This window comes from Pecten maximus, unplaced genomic scaffold (genome assembly GCF_902652985.1).
Source record: "Pecten maximus unplaced genomic scaffold, xPecMax1.1, whole genome shotgun sequence".
NCBI lineage: Eukaryota > Metazoa > Mollusca > Bivalvia > Pectinida > Pectinidae > Pecten > Pecten maximus.
In genome coordinates this window covers 1-21,355 of record NW_022980814.1, presented here as the reverse complement: position 1 = coordinate 21,355, position 21,355 = coordinate 1, and the positions used below count along the sequence as shown (strand labels likewise).

Sequence of the window (21,355 nt, the reverse complement as noted above, 5' to 3'; positions counted from 1 at the left end):
ATAGTTTCGGAGAATGGTGTGGAGGCAGATCCAGATAAAATCCAGAAGATCGTCGATTGGCCTAAACCTACTACGCCGGAGGAAGTACGGAAATTTCTGGGATTTGCCGGATACTACCGGAAATTTGTACAGGGATTCGCAGCGATTGCAAGACCCCTCACCAATCTTCTGCCTCCAACCCATACTAAGGACACCAAGGGCAAGGCTACTAAGAAAGCAACATCTGCTTGGAGATGGGGATCAGATGAAGAAGAATCGTTTGCCAAGCTAAAATCAGCGTTGTCTACACCCCCTGTACTTGGATATCCAGATTATAGTTTACCGTTCGAGCTGCATACGGATGCAAGTCGGCAGGGATTAGGAGCCGTGTTATACCAGAAGCAAGCGGGACAGGCAAGGGTTATAGCATATGCCAGTCGCGGATTGACAAAGGCAGAACAGCATTATCCAGCCCATAAACTGGAGTTTTTGGCGCTGAAGTGGGCGGTTACGGAGAAGTACAAGGACTATCTGTACCAGCACAGATTCACAGTCTATACGGATAATAATCCTCTTACCTATGTCCTCTCCAAGGCGAAACTTGATTCGACAGGACATCGATGGTTGGCAGCCCTATCTGCTTATGATTTCGACATTAAGTACAAGCCAGGAAAGACCAACATGGATGCTGATGCTCTCTCACGTTATCCAGGTCAAGATCTTGAGACGGGAGGCGAGGAGGAGATCAGACATATACCGATAGAGTGTGTTAATGCAGCTTGTCAATCTATGGTCAACACGACGCCATATTTGGAGACCATGTGCATGTCTACAGATTTGATGGATGATTTAACAGATGTCGAGGGTAGTAACTATACACCAGCTGAGATGAGAAGGCTACAAGAGAAGGACAACATAATTGGGAAGATGATGCCTTATGTGAGACGCGGCGAACGTCCAAGAAGAATTCTGAATGCTTCTCCAGACTTTGTTACGCTCTGCAAAGGTTTCGACAGTCTTCGATTGAACAGAGGAGTTATGTTTCGAGAAGTGGTTAGCAATGGAGAAACTGTTAAGCAGCTGGTACTACCCCTGAAGTTACGCCGTGATGTGTTACATGCCATTCATAATGATCTAGGTCATCCAGGACGCGATAGGACTCTGTCGTTACTACGGGATCGATTCTATTGGCCTGGAGTAACCAAGGATGTAGAGGAGTGGGTGAAAGTATGCGGTCGCTGTACGAGGGCCAAGACTCCAGTGAACACTCTTCGAGCTCCGTTAGTGAATATCGTCACGACGCAACCCATGGAACTGGTGGCTATGGATTTTCTTACATTAGAACCATCCAAAGGGAACTATCAGTACATACTAGTAGTAACTGACCACTTCACTAGATACTCCCAGGCGATTCCAACACGGAACATGTCGGCGCGAACTACAGCAGAGGCATTGGTACAACATTTTATATGCCATTACGGGATACCAAAGAGATTCCATTCGGACCAAGGTGCTAACTTTGAGGGTCGCGTGATGCAGGATGTTTGTAGCATTCTGGGCATTGAGAAGTCTAGGACTTCATCCTATCATCCTAGCGGCAACGGCCAATGTGAGAGATTCAACCGCACCTTGCTAGACATGATCAGAACATTGGAATCTGAGCAGAAGAAAGATTGGAAGAGTCATGTTGGACCACTTACTCACGCTTACAATTGCACGAGGCACGAAACATCAGGATACTCGCCATACTTCCTGATGTTTGGTAGACATCCGCGTCTCCCAGTGGATGTAGCGTTTGGAGTGGATAATATTGATAATACCACAAAAGGGAACATTACCAGTTATGCCGAGGGATTACGGAACCGGTTAAAGGAGTCATATGACATAGCGGCTAGGTCCGTAAAAAATGCTCAGGGAAGACAGAAGGTTAACTATGACAACCGGGTGCGAGGAGCCACACTTGATATCGGTGACAGAGTATTGGTGAAGGTGCTCGCATTCGATGGCCGTCATAAAATTGCTGATCGTTGGGAGGACTGTGCCTATGTTGTAGTAAGTCGACCGAACTTGGACATACCAGTGTTTGGGGTGAGGAGGGAGGATGGCGTTGGCAGACAACGAACACTGCATAGGAACCATCTACTTCCGATTGGTTATATACACAGGGATACCCAAGTTCACCCGCCAAAGCCAGTGCCCAGACCTAGAGCTAGTGCTCCTAGGGCCAGGAAATCTTTAATGCCGCCAGTACAAGTTGAGGTTCCAGAAGTGCAGGAACTGGAGGAGGATGATGACGATTCAGTCACACTTGAAATATCAACACCAATTGATTGTACAGCAACCCGTACCGAGAATCAGGTGGATGATGTTGGGATAAGGGAGGAAATTCAGGAACAACATGACGACGGTCATGATGCAGTTAGAGACGAGGTTGCAGAGGACGACGGTCGGCCTCAAGACGTTGAGGAAAGGCAACCCCGGGAACCAGAGGTTGAACTCGGGAGGTCAACACGTCAGAGAAGACTACCTGAGCGTTATGCCTCTGGGGATTTTTTGATGTCCGTCCAGGAGCCAGACTGGCAAAGAAGAGTGTCGTATTTGATGTCACTGGCATCTTCGGATCGGTTCAAAGGACTGTCACCCCAAGTGGCTGATGCTGTGCTGGCATTGGTGCTGGACAAATGACGAGGACGTCATTTGACCTGTGGGGGGAAGTATGTAGCAGTTGGTTATTTTGTTTTACTGTAATAAATGTATTATTGTATATATATATATATATTAATTGCCAAAGTGGCATATATATTTGAAAAGATGGTGTGAGTGTTGTATTTGTGAATTTTAATTGTCATTTTAGATATTAGGTATACTTAATGTGCATCAGGTCTGGTTTGTAAAAGTTTTGTATTCCCGCGTCTTGTGCTTACATTTACGTAATGTTCAGTTTCCCGCGTCTTGTACATGTACCTTGTGTTGCCCGTGTATGTCATGTATATGTTGTCACGTGACTGAGTGTACCCGACCTGTAGGACCGCGCCACCCGTGGACTATCACATCAGCGACACACGGGTGAGGACGTATATACATGCACGGCTTGACTGTTGACTATCTGCCAGCTTATTGTTAAAAACGCTTGTGTGCTCGTAATTCATCATACTTTGTCTACTAGTCCCGTAATATTATCGGGAGAGGAACCCCTGTCCAAGGGATAGGGGTTTTTACCTGGAGAATAAAGTGTAAACCAAACTATGGTTTTTTTGGATTCTCTATAACCCGTGGCAGGCATGAGCACCCTGTTACAGTAACATCAGCAGATTGAACAGCCAACGTAACATCAGATTGAACAGCCAACGTAACATCAGCAGATTGAACAGCCAACGTAACATCAGCAGATTGAACAGCCATCGTAACATCAGCAGATTGAACAACCAACGTAACATAAGCAGATTGAACAGCCAACGTAACATCAGCAGATTGAACAGCCAACGTAACATCAGATTGAACAACCAACGTAACATTAGCTGATTGAACAGCCAACGTACAAAATGTAACATCAGCAGATTGAACAGCTAACGACAATCCGCCAGATTTAGCAGTGCTCATTACCCGACCTGTGAGTGGCGAGTAAACCCCAGTAATCAGTGTTGGTTTAATAACAGGTGTTAACACAACTTGGCTACTCAAATTTTGATTGAACATTAAACAGATCGATACCCGGTCAAACAAGACGCCAATCACCATTATCGCATGTTTTATTAGCTGCCGAGGTGCTACCTAGAGTGAGGAACCGGAGCCGGGATATCATTCCCGGAGTTTTAATCAACTTCGTACCACAATCGTTGATTTCTAGTGATATTCGTATTTGCTGCCTGGCGCTGGCATTGTAGCTTGGAATAATTTAGGGTATGCCACGAATAAAGCAACAACAAGCATGCATTTTTAAAATATTGGGCATGGTAAAAATATCATTGATTTGTTTCATGTCGACATTTGAGGGTATGAAAGAGGCGAAGACCTTCAATAATTGATACGGGAAACAAGAACAGCCCATTTATTGGAACTGGAGCCAAGATAAGGCACCAATTGTTAGAAGTCGAGGTCACACAATCGTGACAGATGGTTCAAATCTATTTCACAGTTCCCCTGTGGTACCCGGAACTACTACGGTACCCGGAACATTGTAATATAGCCTCCGGTAATCCCGGAACTACTATGGTACCCGGAACTATTATTGTACCCAGAACTACTACGGTACCCGGAACTATTATTGTACCCGGAACTACTATGGTACCCGGAACTACTACGGTACCCGGAACTATTATTGTACCCGTAACTACTATGGTACCCGGAACTACTACGGTACCCGGAACTACTACGGTACCCGGAACTACTACGGTACCCGGAACTGTTATTGTACCCGGAACTACTTTGGTACCCGGAACAACTACGGTAGCCGGAACTACTGTGGTACCCGGAACAAATGATTTTCTACAGTACCCTAAACATAAATGGTTTCCTGTGGCACCCGGAACAGAATCATTTTTCTTTGGCACCTCGGACTGTGAGTAATTCCTGTGCAACCGGGGACAGAAATGATTCTCTGTTGCACCAGGAAACAAAATTGGGTTTCTTTGGTATCCGGAACTAGAACGGTTTCTTGAGGTACCCGACACCGCTTCAATATCTACCCGATAATCAATGTGACACATTCACATAAGATACAGAGATCTGTGTGGGATAGGACGTAATATAGCCTCCGGTAATCCCATCATGGACCCCCAGGTATCTCTCCCCAACACATACCATGGACCCCAGGTCTCTCTCCCCAACACATATCATGGACCCCGGGTATCTCTCCCCAACACATACCATGGACCCCAGGTCTCTCTCCCCAACACATATCATGGACCCCCAGGTATCTCTCTCCATCACACCTACATGTCCGGTATCCTTGGTTTGACTATCTGGTCCTACACAAAACACACGGCAGGTCCTTGCCAGTAATGGACTCGTTTAAATTCGTGATGAGCAGCAATTTAAATATTTAGCACAATTTTTTACGATAATTTTCGTATTAAGACAGATTTTTAAAGATACTGCAAAGTGCCAATTATTTTTTCCAAATCGGGAATAAATCCATAACCTCATTGGAATGAATAATTGCTGTCCTCTAACAGATCGACGGGAGTGCGAACTCCACCACACTGACGCTTCCGTACTTTAACGATAATGCAGTACTTCCCTTAATTAACGGGAGCGGCACTAAACAGCATAATCATATTCCAGATCTCCGGTTAGTAGTGACAGAAACATGCGCGAGATACTTTATTATGAACCAACAGCAGGGCTGTGGACAATATTAACAACAGGACTGTGGACAATATTTAACAGCTGGACTGTGGACAATATTTTTAACAGCTGGACTGTGGACAATATTTAACAGCAGGGCTGTGGGCAATATTAAACAGCAGGACTGTTGGCAAGATTAAACAGCAGGGCTTAGATATGATGGTTGTTTTCTTGTGTCACTTGTCCCGAAGTGAACAAAGAAAAGATGTAAAACTTGTGTAGGTTTGTTATCATGAATTAAGCATGTTATGATTAAATTAATAGAGTTCTGACTGGGTTGGTCATCATGAATTAAGCATGCTATGACTAAATTAAGAGAGTTCTGACTGGGTTTGGCATCATTAATTAAGCATGTTATTACTAAATAAAGAGGGTTCTGACTGGGTTTTTCTAGAAAGTGAACAACATCTCGGCTGGTAAGTTTACAATCGATTAAGTCTGCTTCATGCAATTTAGTTGTTGTGGGTTCTGTCAATATCTGCTGTTAAGGATTCAATTAACTTGTAGGTTTTGTCAATAACAACAGTTAACGACCCGCTGCTTTGTTAAGTGTGTCCATTACGTTTGTGGAGCCAAATCTCGAGCTGTAGAAGTGAGCTGAAATAGGAGATAGGAGCATAGCGAGAGTCTCGGAGGACACGAGATTCTATAGCTGAAAACACCAAACCTCGTCTAAGTTGAGACGGATCTCAGCAATGACGTGAACAATGCCTCGGAGACAATTAACAATACCGCGGCGAGCGATATTTCGTCCAAAGCACGTTTTAGATGTGGGAACAAGCTTTTGAGTTTGGAGTTTTCCTCGTTAACGATGTCGTGCTCGTGAATTATTGAACACTTGTTGACAATTTTCTCAACTCCTTCAAAAGAAGTATTTTCAAATTCTATTCTTTTTGTTCCATTTGTTTTAAGGCTAAATGTTCAGGCTGAATCATCATGTTTAGGAAGCACGGCGTCTAAGGCTAACGGACCCGAAATAGAACACGGAATGGGGGTTATGTCACTCTCCGGAAATCTCACAGCTGGCTTTTCATCGAAAGATGAAGGATGGTATGTAACAAAGAATATGATTTCTGGACAACCCAAACTGTCCCTATATAATTTGACAGTGATAGTTTAGACAGTTAACTGGACACATTGTTAGCTGAAGATAGAGGGGACGGTAGTCTGTAGGGAGGGTACAAAACAAAAGAAAACGCGAGGAGGAAAACGGAGGGAGGTAATACTAGAGGAAAGATAGAGAGAGTGAATATTGTAGGGAGAAAACGTGGGGAGGAAACGGAGGGAGGTAATACTAGAGGAAAGATAGAGAGAGTGAATATTGTAGGGAGAAAACGTGGGGAGGAAAACGGAGGGAGGCAGTACTATAGGAAAGAGAGAGAGAGTGAATATTGCAGGGAAAAAACGTGGGGAGGAAAACGGAGGGAGGCAGTACCGTAGGAAGGAAAGCGATACTGGATTTGGTGAGCACATTATTGCGAGGAGACAATTTCGGGAGCGGGTAATAGAATAGAAACTGAACAGAAGGGGTGTATTAGGGGTATTTCGGAGAATAGACACTGAACAGAAGGGTATTTCGGAGAATAGACACTGAACAGAAGAGAGATTACAGTTATTGGAGTAACATCTATGGACATCAATGTTTTGATGAATCGGCCGCTCTCTGATGTCATACGCCGCTCTGAGAGATCACCACCTCAGCCCTGAGAAATATCATATTTTTATTGACAATGTGACAAAACTGTCTATAGCCTCGCAGATCCGGTACTTCAAATACGTGGCTCCATTGGGGAAGGGTAACCTGGGTCGGTAACAGATGGCACCTCTCGCCTCGCCTGTCTCAGACACATGTCAATACATTCCAACACAGCATCGCTATAGATAACATGTTATCAAATGATGTATGACGGAATCAATAGGAAATTCGTCCTCTGTAGTTGTAAGGATTGTACGTCCCTGGTAATACTTATTCTCACCATTCTATATAACTTATTACGTTAGGGAGTGTCCGTCCTCGGTAATACTAATTCTCACCATTTTATATATAACTTATTACGTTAGGGATTGTCCATCCCCGGTAATACTAATTATTAATTCTCACCATTTTCTATATAACTTATTACGTTAGGGAGTGTCCGTCCTCGGTAATACTAATTCTCACCATTTTATATATAACTTATTACGTTAGGGATTGTCCGTCCTCGGTAATACTAATTCTCACCATTTTATATATAACTTATTACGTTAGGGATTGTACGTCCACGGTAATACTAATTCTCACCATTTTCTATATAAATTATTACGTTAGGGATTGTCCGTCCTCGGTAATACTAATTCTCACCATTTTCTATATAACTTATTACGTTAGGGATTGTCCGTCCCTGGTAATACTAATTCTCACCATTCTATATATAACTTATTACGTTAGGGATAGTACGTCCTCGGTAATACTAATTCTCAACATTTTATATATAACATATTACGTTAGGGATTGTACGTCCCCGGTAATACTAATTCTCAACATTTTATATATAACTTATTACGTTAGGGATTGTACGTCCCCGGTAATACTAATTTTCACCATTCTATATAACTTATTACGTTAGGGATTGCACGTCCCCGGTAATACTAATTCTCACCATTTTATATATAACTTATTACGTTAGGGATAGTACGTCCTCGGTAATACTAATTCTCAACATTTTATATATAACATATTACGTTAGGGATTGTACGTCCCCGGTAATACTAATTCTCAACATTTTATATATAACTTATTACGTTAGGGATTGTACGTCCCCGGTAATACTAATTCTCACCATTCTATATAACTTATTACGTTAGGGATTGTACGTCCCCGGTAATACTAATTCTCACCATTTTATATATAACTTATTACGTTAGGGATTGTACGTCCCCGGTAATACTAATTCTCACCATTTTATATATAAATTATTATGACTTCCTCGCCACCCCTCCCCCTTCCTGGCTGTAGGACAATCATTCCCGCTGTCTCCGAGGACTGCAAGTACCTTCGATGCCAGCTGTGTCCGTGTTAGAAATCCACTTATAAATTGTAGGGACTAGGACCGGGGCCAATACAGGTGATACACTATACTACGTTGTAGAGTTTCTTTTCTGACACAGCTAGGAATTATTGCATTTGGGAATTTCCGTGCACTTCACACCACTTCTCGATTATTTACAAAGTATAACGGAAACCATCGTGTAATCTCGGATTGGATAACACGGTTTTGATTGGCAGTTTATACTGTACAATGAAACTATAATAACACTGCGGTTATGTGGCCACCAATTATTTGATTGACCAATCAGATGGGGTGTTTCATTTCAAATAGGGTAAAATAGGGACCGGAATACATCAATGACCGTTAGAAACTGGCGTTCACTAGAAAAAACAAATCTGATCAATTTACGATACTTATACATACCACTATTAATACATCAACGCTAAAATAAAATCCATCACCACCAAGTAAATATTACACAGCTTCACAGAAACACAGCCTCGATAACATATTTTAACGCGTTGTGTACCCGAGTTTAATTAGCAGGTTACGTAAAACCGTGACTATCAGTAATATATCTGCATTTCTACCTTGGTTTGAAAATTAAAATTGAGCCGGATGTTTGATCGCACTCTATAAAGTGAAACTCGAACTCTTTTTGACGAGGCTTATCTTGTCCCGTTATGATATATGTCTGTGGGTGACTGCCCATGCGTGATATCTCTGAACGTCCGTCCAATCGAAATCAAACAAGTGCAAGATGGCGGCAGTAAAGGATAATTATTTCCCTTGTAAATACACTGTGCTTGATTTCATTTGTCATTTGGCGGGGAATAAAGAGTCGTGGTATCTGCCGATCTGTGGGTAATGATCGGTTATAACGCAAACGCAGGGTAGGAATTATGAAAAACGTTCACACGTTCGGTGTGCCTCGCACGGGGCCTGCACGCGATGAAACACCTTGTAGCATATAATGTACGTCTCTAAATTCTATAAATAGAGAGAGTCCTTATGCCATACCCATAAATCGCGACCATGTCTTGTGATGTGATTATTTTGGAGCCCTTGTTTATGTAACGTACCGTTAGTAAATCATTGATACACTTGAGATATATGTTTCAGTTATGACATTAAGATGTCATATACACATAACATTTCCAATCTTTACTAATAAATATCTTTCTATATATAAAGATAAAGCGACAAATTGATTATTGTCGTCATTCAAGCTATAAAGTATGCTCCCCAGAGCTGGTCTGGGTTCCTAGCACATCAAAGCCGGAAATATAAAGTGGATTCTAACATGAAAATATAATCCGGAAATCAGTGTGAATATTGACTTGTATTACCTGATTTGATGAAAGGATCTCCTTTGAAGACTATCGAATCCTCTTTCCCAAAGGTGTTCAAGACTAACCGAGTAGACGATTTAATCCTATATTAGAGGAATCCGTCATTGTAGCGAAGTATTATAATAATATTTGTGTCTATTCCAAGACGTGCACTTGTGAAAAAATATCGATAGTTCAACTGCGGCAACTTGTGCTTTAGACAATACAGACATAAATTGTATTCATGCATTAATATAAAAAAACTTTCATACTTCTTTCCTAAACTGTTAGAAATAGTCCGGTGTTTGATTAATGTGTTTTCAATGTTTGGTTTTTCAATTGCGTTAACATGCCCCTATCCCGCAAACTCTCGCGGCGGCCTCGTAAATATACTCTCTACCCTGTGGTTTCGTCAATGGCAAAGTTACATGTCCAGTGGCTATGAACACCATCTATATCTCGGCTCACGCGCCGTCTCCTTCTGACTTTGTTTTCTCTTACTTCCCAAGACACGGTTGAGTTAGGTCATCGATCCAGCCAACGGATCCCTAGGGCCTGTTCGGAACTCCTTTATCCGTAAGTATCATGCAACCATCGGGATAAAATACGTCAGGGCTATAGCTGGTCAGTACCCAGTAGGGATCTGTAACGCAATCAGACGGGGTCAGTACTCGGATAGGATGTCTAATGCTATCTCAGACTTTTCACATGAATTGAATGTCCAGTCGTCATGCAGATTGGATCACATGGAAATGAGTATGTTTGTCATGCACGTCAATATTTGACAGAATGATGTAAGCGTTTGTACTAAGCTTTAGTTCAGGCCTTCATTCACGGCTCACGGGGTCACTTATGTGTGTTTCTTGTCCTTTATAAGTTCCGTATGACCCACCAATCCACGAAGAAGTACTGTAGCCGTCACCATTCGAGGGTTCGATATTTTTTTCGTGATTTCCAAACATCTTATACGTTTACCCGTTAAAATTCCTAAGACTTAATCATTAGAAGACCACGTGGGTTTGGTCCGCAGTAAAGTGTAGCATCACGTGGGATTGGTCTGCAGTAAAGTTTAGCACCACGTGGGGTTGGTCTCCAGTAAAGTTTAGCACCACGTGGGATAGGTCTGCAGTAAAGTGTAGTACCACGTGGGATTGGTCTGCAGTAAAATGTAGTACCACGTGGGATAGGTCTGCAGTAAAGTGTCGCACCATGTGGGATTGGTCTGAAATAAAAGTGTAGTACCACGTGGGATAGGTCTGAAATAAAAGTGTAGTACCACGTGGGATAGGTCTGCATTAAGTGTAGCACCACGTGGTATTGGTCTGCAGTAAAGTGTAGCACCACGTGGGATAGGTCTGAAATAAAAGTGTAGTACCACGTGGGATAGGTCTGCATTAAGTGTAGCACCACGTGGTATTGGTCTGCAGTAAAGTGTAGCACCACGTGGAACAGGGCATTCGGATTTAACGACCCGATGATAATACACAAAATTCTGTTCGGGAATTTTTTCATGTGTGAACTATAGAGTACATTTTATATGATATCTCAAAACCAATAAAGACTAATCGTAATTGAGTTCCTCGAACCTAGTTCATTAACGACTATCTACAAACTATAAGACAGCGTTGTCATGTGGCTGAAGTCTATAAAATCTGTCGATGGTGCCGACTTCCTGTTAAATAAATAGCCAAAACGTGTTCCACAACGATTTTAGGACGGAGATCGATGTGAAGTCCAGTAATTAAAGGAAGCAATTAGGATTTGATGTCTTAGACATGCCATCAAACAAACCACAATTGGAACAAAAATACTGTCGGGTCAATACAAATTGCATGTCCATTTCGCGTTTAGATATGTTCGTGAGAGAATGAACACCGTACGTGTGATGACAACAAAGGATCTCCTATATCCCACAAGAGAAATAAATAGTCCTCAACATTTCATTAACTGAACAATCACGGGTATTTGTACAAAACTCTCAGATAATTGTGTAATAATCCATGGGGGAGACAGAATTACTGTATCTACAAACTCTAATGGTACCACTTAAGGTGTGCTCCCGGCCAGTTCGCGCGCGCAAAATGACGCGTCGCCCTATTGCATGCAGGGATCGATAGATCGATAGGTAAACAAAGCCAGACTGACGGTGCCGTGATAGAGACATGATTGAGCCGGATGATGTAGTAATTGTCACTACTTAGAGTTTATCCTCACCTCACCTCAGACAAACCGGTCCATTCTTGTTATCAGGTAAACTAAACTGGATAGTTTGTAAGGAGCTGGATACTTAACAAGGGAATCGCCCAGTCTGGGTACGACGGAGTTTGTTAGTGTTTTGATTTGTTAATAATTTTCCAATGATTTCCAGCCAATTAGTGGTATTGTTTGTGTGTTCAGACAGACATTTGAGATACTTATGTCAGTGCCAATACAATATCTTTCCAATTAATATTAATTTTTTCCTTGTTAAACTTTCGCCCGCAAAGAAATGTAGCTAAAAGCATGGTTGATCTCTTAACAATTACACAAGCTATGTCTCCCCAAAAGACTGTAGAACAGAACTAGAATTAATGTGTGGGCCACAGGGACTTGGTACGAACTCCCAACCAAAGGATTGTATATAGTATTATTACATATATAGTATTATTACATATATAGTATTATTACATATATAGTATTAGATACTATTACATATATAGTATTAGATACTATAACATATATAGTATTAGATACTGTTACATATATAGTATTAGATACTGTTACATATATAGTATTAGATACTATTACATATATAGTATTAGATATTATTACATATATAGTATTAGATACTGTTACATATATAGTATTAGATACTGTTACATATATAGTATTAGATACTGTTACATATATAGTATTAGATACTATTACATATATAGTATTAGATATTATTACATATATAGTATTAGATACTACAACATATATAGTATTATCTACTATTACATATATAGTATTAGATACTATTACATATATAGTATTAGATACTGTTACATATATAGTATTAGATACTGTTACATATATAGTATTAGATACTATTACATATATAGTATTAGATACTGTTACATATATAGTATTAGATACTGTTACATATATAGTATTAGATACTACAACATATATAGTATTAGATACTGTTACATATATAGTATTAGATACTATTACATATATAGTATTAGATACTGTTACATATATAGTATTAGATACTACAACATATATAGTATTAGATACTATTACATATATAGTATTAGATACTATTACATATATAGTATTAGATACTATTACATATATAGTATTATTACATATATAGTATTATTACATATATAGTATTAGATACTATTACATATATAGTATTAGATACTACAACATATATAGTATTATTACATATATAGTATTATTACATATATAGTATTATTACATATATAGTATTAGATACTGTTACATATATAGTATTATATACTATTACATATATAGTATTAGATATTATTACATATATAGTATTTGATACTATTACATATATAGTATTAGATATTATTACATATATAGTATTAGATGCTATTACATATATAGTATTAGATATTATTACATATATAGTATTAGATACTATTACATATATAGTATTAGATATTATTACATATATAGTATTAGATACTATTACATATATAGTATTATTGCATATATAGTATTATTACATATATAGTATTAGATACTATTACATATATAGTATTAGATACTGTTACATATATAGTATTAGATACTATTACATATATAGTATTAGATACTATTACATATATAGTATTAGATACTATTACATATATAGTATTAGATACTATTACATATATAGTATTAGATACTATTACATATATAGTATTAGATACTATTACATATATAGTATTAGATACTATTACATATATAGTGTTATTACATATATAGTACTATTACATATAGTATTATTACATATATAGTATTAGATACTAGAACATATATAGTATTAGATACTATTACATATATAGTATTATTACATATATAGTATTAGATACTATTACAGATATAGTATTAGATACTATTAAATATATAGTATTAGATACTACAACATATATACAATGCATATATTGACCGTGGGATAGGTATTCGTGCCGAGTCCCTGTGGTCAAGACTAAACTACATGTACTGTTTAGAGCTTCTTTCTGAGGTACCGGTTGAGATCGTCTGAGGAAACGAATCAATAATAACTTAAATATCTACTTCTTGGTGAGCAATTTGTCTGAATGCTGAGGGTCCAGCTTCGAATTCTGATTTACACTGTTATATTTTCCATCTCTCGTCAAAACAATTATTACAGTTGAGAGCAGTTGTAGTGTTACAGACGAGAGCACGTGTAGTGTTACAGGTGAGAGCACGTGTAGTGTTACAGGCGAGAGCACGTGTAGTGTTACAGGCGAGAGCATGTGTAGTGTTACAGGTGAGAGCACGTGTAGTGCTACAGGCGAGAGCACGTGTAGTGTTACAGACGAGAGCACGTGTAGTGCTACAGTTGAGAGCACGTGTAGTGTTACAGACGAGAGCACGTGTAGTGCTACAGTTGAGAGCACGTGTAGTGCTACAGGTGAGAGCACTTGCAGTGTTACAGAGTAGAACAGGTAGGTTCACTAATTAAGTAGTTTTCGTATGTTAAGCAAGTGTAACGATTAAGTCATTGCCTTGAGATTACGTCAAGCCGTGTAACCTTTGACTTTTACTTCGTTATTGGAGGGAAGTGTCATCGTATACTGATACAATGGTAAATTTAAAAGATGATCGAATGAAATACTCTTAGAGAGAAATCAATCGATGAAGAGTAAACTGCCAAGGGGAAAAAAATACAATAACATCTCCAACACACGTGATTGTCGCAGTTGTTTGTTTGTTATTTTTTTTTCATTTTTTTTTGTAACCCCCCTCTCTTGTATGCTTGTTCGGCATTTTATTTGAAACTAACGGACAATAAAAATAGTGATGAAAACGTTGAATTTAGTCTCTGAACTTTATCTTCTTCCGGGGTAATTTCCGTAATATCGAATGAAAGTTGGGCTTGAAGTAGCTGATGATGAATGCGGCCATCTTATTTTGGTTGACATTCGTAATACTCGGATATTTTCAATTTCCTACGTTATTGAGCAATAACACAAAAAACTGGGGTGTACTCTTTTCATAAACCGCTTCGCGGTTTATTCAGAGTACACCCCAGTTTTTTGTGTTATTGCTCAATAACGTAAAAAAATATTACAGTTAACCCTTAAATAACAGTCGTTTTGGTTTTACAAACCTGTTTACTAGAGAAACCATATGTAATACTCTGTTAGAAAGTGAACAAGACTCGAACCACAACCATCATTACATAAAGCCCTCGCCGTATCCTTGGTTACCACACGGCGTGATGACTCCATCAATGTTGATAGTTATCACAACAGTGTCAGATTATAATTCCGTGTAAAATCAGTATTGTCTTACTCCGACAACACCCACCCTCACCCGCTACATATATGATATAGATGTCGTTTGTAATTACGTCATCGACAACACAGGGCGGGAATAGGGCAGACGGAATGACAGCACGCGCAGAGATTTTTGATCGGAATATAATGATGAGATTGACATCTGAGGATTTCATTCCAAAATTGCCGTGAAACCCTATGAATATTTTAACACAAAATGTGTCGGCAGTGTTTGCCGAAGCATCCTCGCTATTTGTTTTTCGGATAAGTTGACTTGTTTCTGACAGGTGGCGCTTCGCTCAGACTGTACGCTCAACGTCATTGATCTCCGATACCCTGTAAAAAACTCGCCGTCTGAAACTACCGCGGGTAAAGAATCATACGAAGGAATCATCGGGAGAGTAATTAAACTATTTTTAAAACAAGCGTCGATGAGGACGTGAATTTAAGTGGTAGTAGGAGGATAAAAGGTGAGATGTAATTACAAAACGTAATCGGTTTGTGTGAATCCGGAGGTTTGGAGCGAACATATTCAGACAAATATTATGACAGCTCTCCAGATCGATAAGGACATGGTTTTACTAAAAAAGTTATTATTGGCAGTGACGAAATAAACTACGGGTATCAAAATACTATAAATAAAGAAACGCTATGTACTCTGACTGGTGTTTATCGACTCTTTATTGGTAAACCCTCACCTGTTATCAGGATTTGGAAAAGCCAATAACGAATGAGGGGAGAATCAGGAAATAAAATGTAGTGGTCCAGCATATGGCACATTTTCTCACTTTTTTTTTAAAGTGATCCCTGAATAGGCAAGATACATCGAGGATAAAAGTCATCCAAGAAATCGTGAACTCAGAACCCATATTAATGAGTAGCTGTAAATTACGTTATCTGATGTGTGAGTGATGGAAACCCAAATCCCTACTAATGTTATACAACATTGAGTTAAACATTTATCTCTCGCCGTTCCTGGTGTTCAAATGTAACTTAGCAATACCACAAGCGGTGTGCCGGTTTTAATCAAGTATTCTGGGCACAGTCATTGCTAGACTCTTTATTTCGTTACCTTTTGTGGCTTCAATATGCAATGACGCTTCATAAGAAACCTCACCATTGTGTCAATGGTAAAGAACCGAAGGGACTCTGAAATGGACACAGGTAGGGTCGTACATGTAGCTGTGGTGTCGCAACATAGCGCCGGGCGCCCAACACGAGATCGAGGCTATTACCTGCCCAAGAGACCATTCTACGGTACTCATTGAGAGCGGTCACGTCATCCATATCGTCGGACACGCACCAGACCGAGCTCGCGTGTGCGCGTATGCAAATATAATGACAATGCTCGGTTATGTACGAGATGAGCAGTGTACATGTAAATACGTAAAGTATTTTGACATGGCATGATGTATGGCATGAATGAAATATATGCAAAAGAATGTCCCACCGGTGTTAGAGGCCGATGTTTAGCCCCGGATGGACCAAGTTACATGGATGCACGTGCCCGGATGTGAGGTCTAGAGGTGTCGATGGGCTCCTCTGACTACGTGACCAGAACTTATATATAAACTTTTCGATTGACTATTTAAATGATGTAAACCATTTTTCTATAGAAATACATTAACGCAAACATGTTCCGGTTGGTATTGAAATAAGTCACATGACAGAACTTATAGATAGTTAAAAGGTGCCTGTCGTTACGGGGTTTGGTCATAACAGTTCTGACAAAGAAAAAAATACATTTGTATTATAGTTCCATAAGTCATTGTCTGGTTGTTGAGGAATAACGTAACGTTGCTATCTGTAATTACACAACGATAAACTCATAACTGTATAATAGTATAATATGGACATGGTTCAAATCCACACTTAAACTCAGCATAAGAACGTTTAACTTGTCAATGAACGTTTAACTTGTCAATGAACGTTGTACTTGTCAATGAACGTTTAACTTGTCAATGAACGTTTAACTTGTCAATGAACGTTGTACTTGTCATTGAACGTTGAACTTGTCAATGAACGATGAACTTGTCAATGAACGTTTAACTTGTCAATGAACGTTTAATACTCGTGTGCCGGTTTTTACGTTCTAAAGAAAATATACTTAAATGAAGAAGGATGCAATCGACGTGTGTTAATACTGTACATCCAATGTGATTAATACAGTTGTATATACTACGGCTGGTGTCTAACTCATCAATATGGTGTCATATAGACAACTGCTGAGTCTGTGAAATGTGTGAAATCATCAAAAAAAGTTTGATGTGATTTAGAATTACTTGTAACGTGTTGATTAGTTCTATTAATTAGACTGATACAAAAATGTTAAATGAAGGGGAAAGGATACAAGGTATGTCTGCCTTCCTGTCGCACCTAATTTGCGCGCTATAATGAGTGGTCATTGGATTCCTTTAAATGTGACGCCTAGACTACTGAGAAGAAATATACCTTTTTATATTGATCTTGTATAATCCTTACATGTTTTGTTTTGTTTAACAGAATTGTTGAAACAAACAAACAAACACGACAACAGAAAGGAAAGGCGCTCTCTAATGTCCATCTGACTGGACAGCGAGTTAACAAAGTCACGTGTTAACAATTAGTATCGTTCGTAACACGAAAATGGCACGTGTAGTTTAGATAATTAATACTAGAAAATATTAACGCATAATAGTGTTAGAAAAAGAAATTATAGAAAAGCAAACACATTAATTACTTTATTTACAAAATAGAGTGAGATTGCTTTGTTAACATTGGGTGTTTATAAAGACAGTAGGATGTTTTTGTCTATATGTTCTTGAAGCATCTAATCCAGCAAGATGTGTACAGGTAATTTTCATTCCGGGCAACCGGTGACCGCCAGGAAAGTCTGGATGACGACTGTGAATAGAGCAGTGACAACCTGGATGGGCAGGAGGCAGTTTGGAGAGACAGACAACAAGGGTGTGAAGGCTTAGCAGGCTAACACACATCTTCCGCGAGGAGGAACCTTTTACATCAGCTATAGATCGATACATAGAGAGACACCCCCGGGGTCGTGCGAGAGCGGGGGAGGATGAGCGACCCAATCAGGAGGACATTATGGAAACGACACCGGATCGAACAAGGACTGAGATTTTGAACATAGGAAGCACATGCAGTTGTGGAAAGACCTTGAAGAACGAAAGGGGGCTGAAGATACACAGAGGAAAGATGGGGTGTGCACCAATTCTGCGGATGACACAACGCACAGGGTAACCTGGTGAGACGAAGGAGGAGGTGGTCCAGGACTCAAACCACAGTGACCACAGCGTCCATGTGTCAGACAACGAGGAGGGCAGCCAGAGAGAAGAAGTAACATCAGGAGAGACAGATAGTCAGCAAACGGTTGAACCCAGGGTACAGAATGCTGAAGGTACTCAGAGAAAGGCAAGGATCAAGTGGCCACCAAGTAGTAAAAAGGCAGAATGGGAGAAGTTTGACCAGGATGTAGACACAATCTTAAACACATCACTAGCAGGGGGCGTAGATAGAAAGATACAGGGCCATGGCGACAATTATGTACAATGTGGGATTGGACAGGTTTGGTGCAGAAGAGCGAGGAGAGGTGACAGCAAATAAGAACAGAAGGCAGAGAGAGATAGCCAACCTGAGGAGGGACCTTAGACAGCTGGCAAGACGATTCCGAGCAGCTGAGGAAGAAGAGAAGGAAGGCAAAGTTGTCAGAACTGAGAAACATGGCCAGGGAGAAGTTAAAGACTTTGAGAAGAGCAGAGAGAAGTAGGCGAAGGAGAAAGGATCGAGCAAGGGCACGAGCCATATTCACCGCCAATCCATTCCAATTTACCTCACGACTGTTAGGTAAAAGAGGCTCAGGAGTGTTAAGAGCAGGAAAGGAGGAAGTAGAACAACATCTGAGAGACATGCATAGTGATCCAAGGAAGAACAAAGATCTAGGCGTGAACGAGAAGCTGATACAACCAGAAGAACCTGAACACCTGTTTGATGATGCAGAGCCCAGGTTGCGCGAGGTCAACAATGTCATCAGGAAGGCCAGAGCATCATCATCACCTGGACCCAACGGCATTCCATACAAGGTTTATAAAAACTGCCCAAGGTTGACTATGAGGTTATGGAAACATCTACGAGTAGTGTGGAGAAGAGGAAAGTTGGCTGACAGTTGGCACCAGGCAGAGGGATGCTTTATACCAAAAGAAGAGAACTCGGAGACACTCAAGCAGTTCCGAACTATTTCCCTGTTTAACGTGGAAGGGAAGATATTTCTAGCAGTTCTAGCAAAGAGAATGACCACCTACATGCTAGACAACCAATACATCGACATAGCAGTGCAGAATGGAGGGGTACCAGGTGTTTCAGGGTGCATTGAACATACTAGCATACTTTCACAGATCATCAGAGAGGCTAAAGAATTGAAAGGAGAATTAGCAGTAGTTTGGTTGGACCTAGCAAACGCTTATGGATCTATGCCTCATAAGTTGGTTCAGATGACGTTGGAGCGGTATCATGTACCAGAGAAGATACGATTGTTACTGCAGAGGTACTTCGACAGATTACAGCTAAGGTTCACAGTCCAAGATTTTACAACATCGTGGCAACGTCTGGAAGTAGGGATTGTGACAGGATGTACCGTGTCCGTGATTCTATTCTCGGCGGCTATGAACTTGATGGTGAAGTCTGTTGAGAAGATGAGCAGAGGACCTTGGATGAGGGCAGGCGTACGACAACCCCCTGTCAGAGCATTCATGGACGACATGACCATTAGCACAAAGACCATCATTGAAGCTAAATGGACCCTCAAAGAGATCGAGGAGATGGTTAACTGGGCTCGGATGAAGATCAAACCAACAAAGTCCAGTAGTCTTGTACTAAAGAATGGAAAGATGCGGGAGCACAAGTTCCAGGTAGGCGATGAGGTCATTCCAACAGTGTCCGAAAAGCCAGTGAAGTGTCTGGGGAAGTTCTTTGATGACACCTTGGGTGACACCAGGAATGTAAGAGTAACAGGCAAACAACTCGAAGGATGGATGATCGCTGTAGACAGAAGTGCTCTACCAGGGGAAATACAAGGCTTGGATTTACCAGCATGGAATACTTCCAAGAGCACTTTGGCCTCTACTTGTGTATGACGTGCCATAGACTAAAGTCGAGGCGATGGAACGATCTGTGAGCAGTTACCTTAGAAGATGGCTCGCAGTCCCCAGGAGTTTCAGCAGTGTGGGATTGTATAGCTCAGGTACCAAGTTACAGTTGCCCATCACATCAGTAGTGGAGGAGTACAAGGTCACGAAGGTCAGACAACTCCTATTGCTACGAAACAGCAAGGATGTCAAGGTACAGGATGCCAAAGTGAAGATCAAGTCAGGTCGGAAGTGGACGGCGAAGAAGACAGTGCAGGAGGCAGAGTCACGTCTGAGGCACGGAGACATCGTTGGCAGTAGGGCAGTTGGAAGGCGAGATGGGGAACATCATCTGATAAGGAGCGGAGGCAGTTGATTCAGAAGGAGGTACGCTCAATGGAAGAGGATACAAGAATGGTCAGAGCAGTGGGAATGAAGAAGCAGGGAAGTTGGCTGAACTGGGAAGGAGTGCGCCAGAAGAAAACTGTCCTGGAAGGAGATATGGAGTATGGAACCCCAAAGATGCAATTTCCACAGGAAGGAAAAGTTTGTATACGCCCCGGTTTTTGCCGCCACAACCAAATCTTGGGGGGAATGGGGGTTTTTAGGGGGATAACAGAAAAGACCCAAACTGTAAGCTTTGGGGGCGGGCCAGAAAAAAAAAAAAACCTGGACCATCCCCTTATTTTTTGGGGTTCATTTTTGCTGGGGGGAGGGGGAGGTACACGTGGCGGAACACGACAAGATCTTTTTTGTCCGGGGCCCAGATACCTGGAGAGGAGCAGGAAGAAACCAAGGAAAAAAAAAAAAAAAAGGGGGGGTCTGCGATTTGTAAAAATTTTGTCAAGGGCCGGGGGGGAGGCAACAAAAAGGGAAAAAGCCAGTGGAAGGGGAGCGGATTTTTTAGGAAAAACCGCAGGGAGATTGGCAGATGAGATTTAGACCTAAAAGGGCCCCCCCCCCCCGATGCATTTTTCCACAAAAAAAATAGCAGTTCCAAAATAGGAGGGGGAATCCGTTTTTGGGGTTACAACCACAAAAAGGGC

The 21,355-nt window shown here is 40.7% G+C and overlaps 1 protein-coding gene across 1 annotated transcript; it reads left to right on the top strand.

Moving 5' to 3' along the window:
- The first annotated feature begins 18,908 nt into the window (after nt 1–18,908).
- On the top strand, nt 18,909–20,318 carry LOC117319724. Its single transcript, XM_033874481.1, has one exon. It carries the CDS (start codon nt 18,909–18,911, stop codon nt 20,316–20,318), a length of 1,410 nt encoding a protein of 469 aa, XP_033730372.1.
- The last annotated feature ends 1,037 nt before the right edge of the window (nt 20,319–21,355 follow it).

What these genes read in the sequence shown, in the direction of transcription:
- LOC117319724 (XM_033874481.1), top strand. Translation starts at nt 18,909, where the DNA reads ATGGCCAGGGAGAAGTTAAAGACTTTGAGAAGAGCAGAGAGAAGTAGG.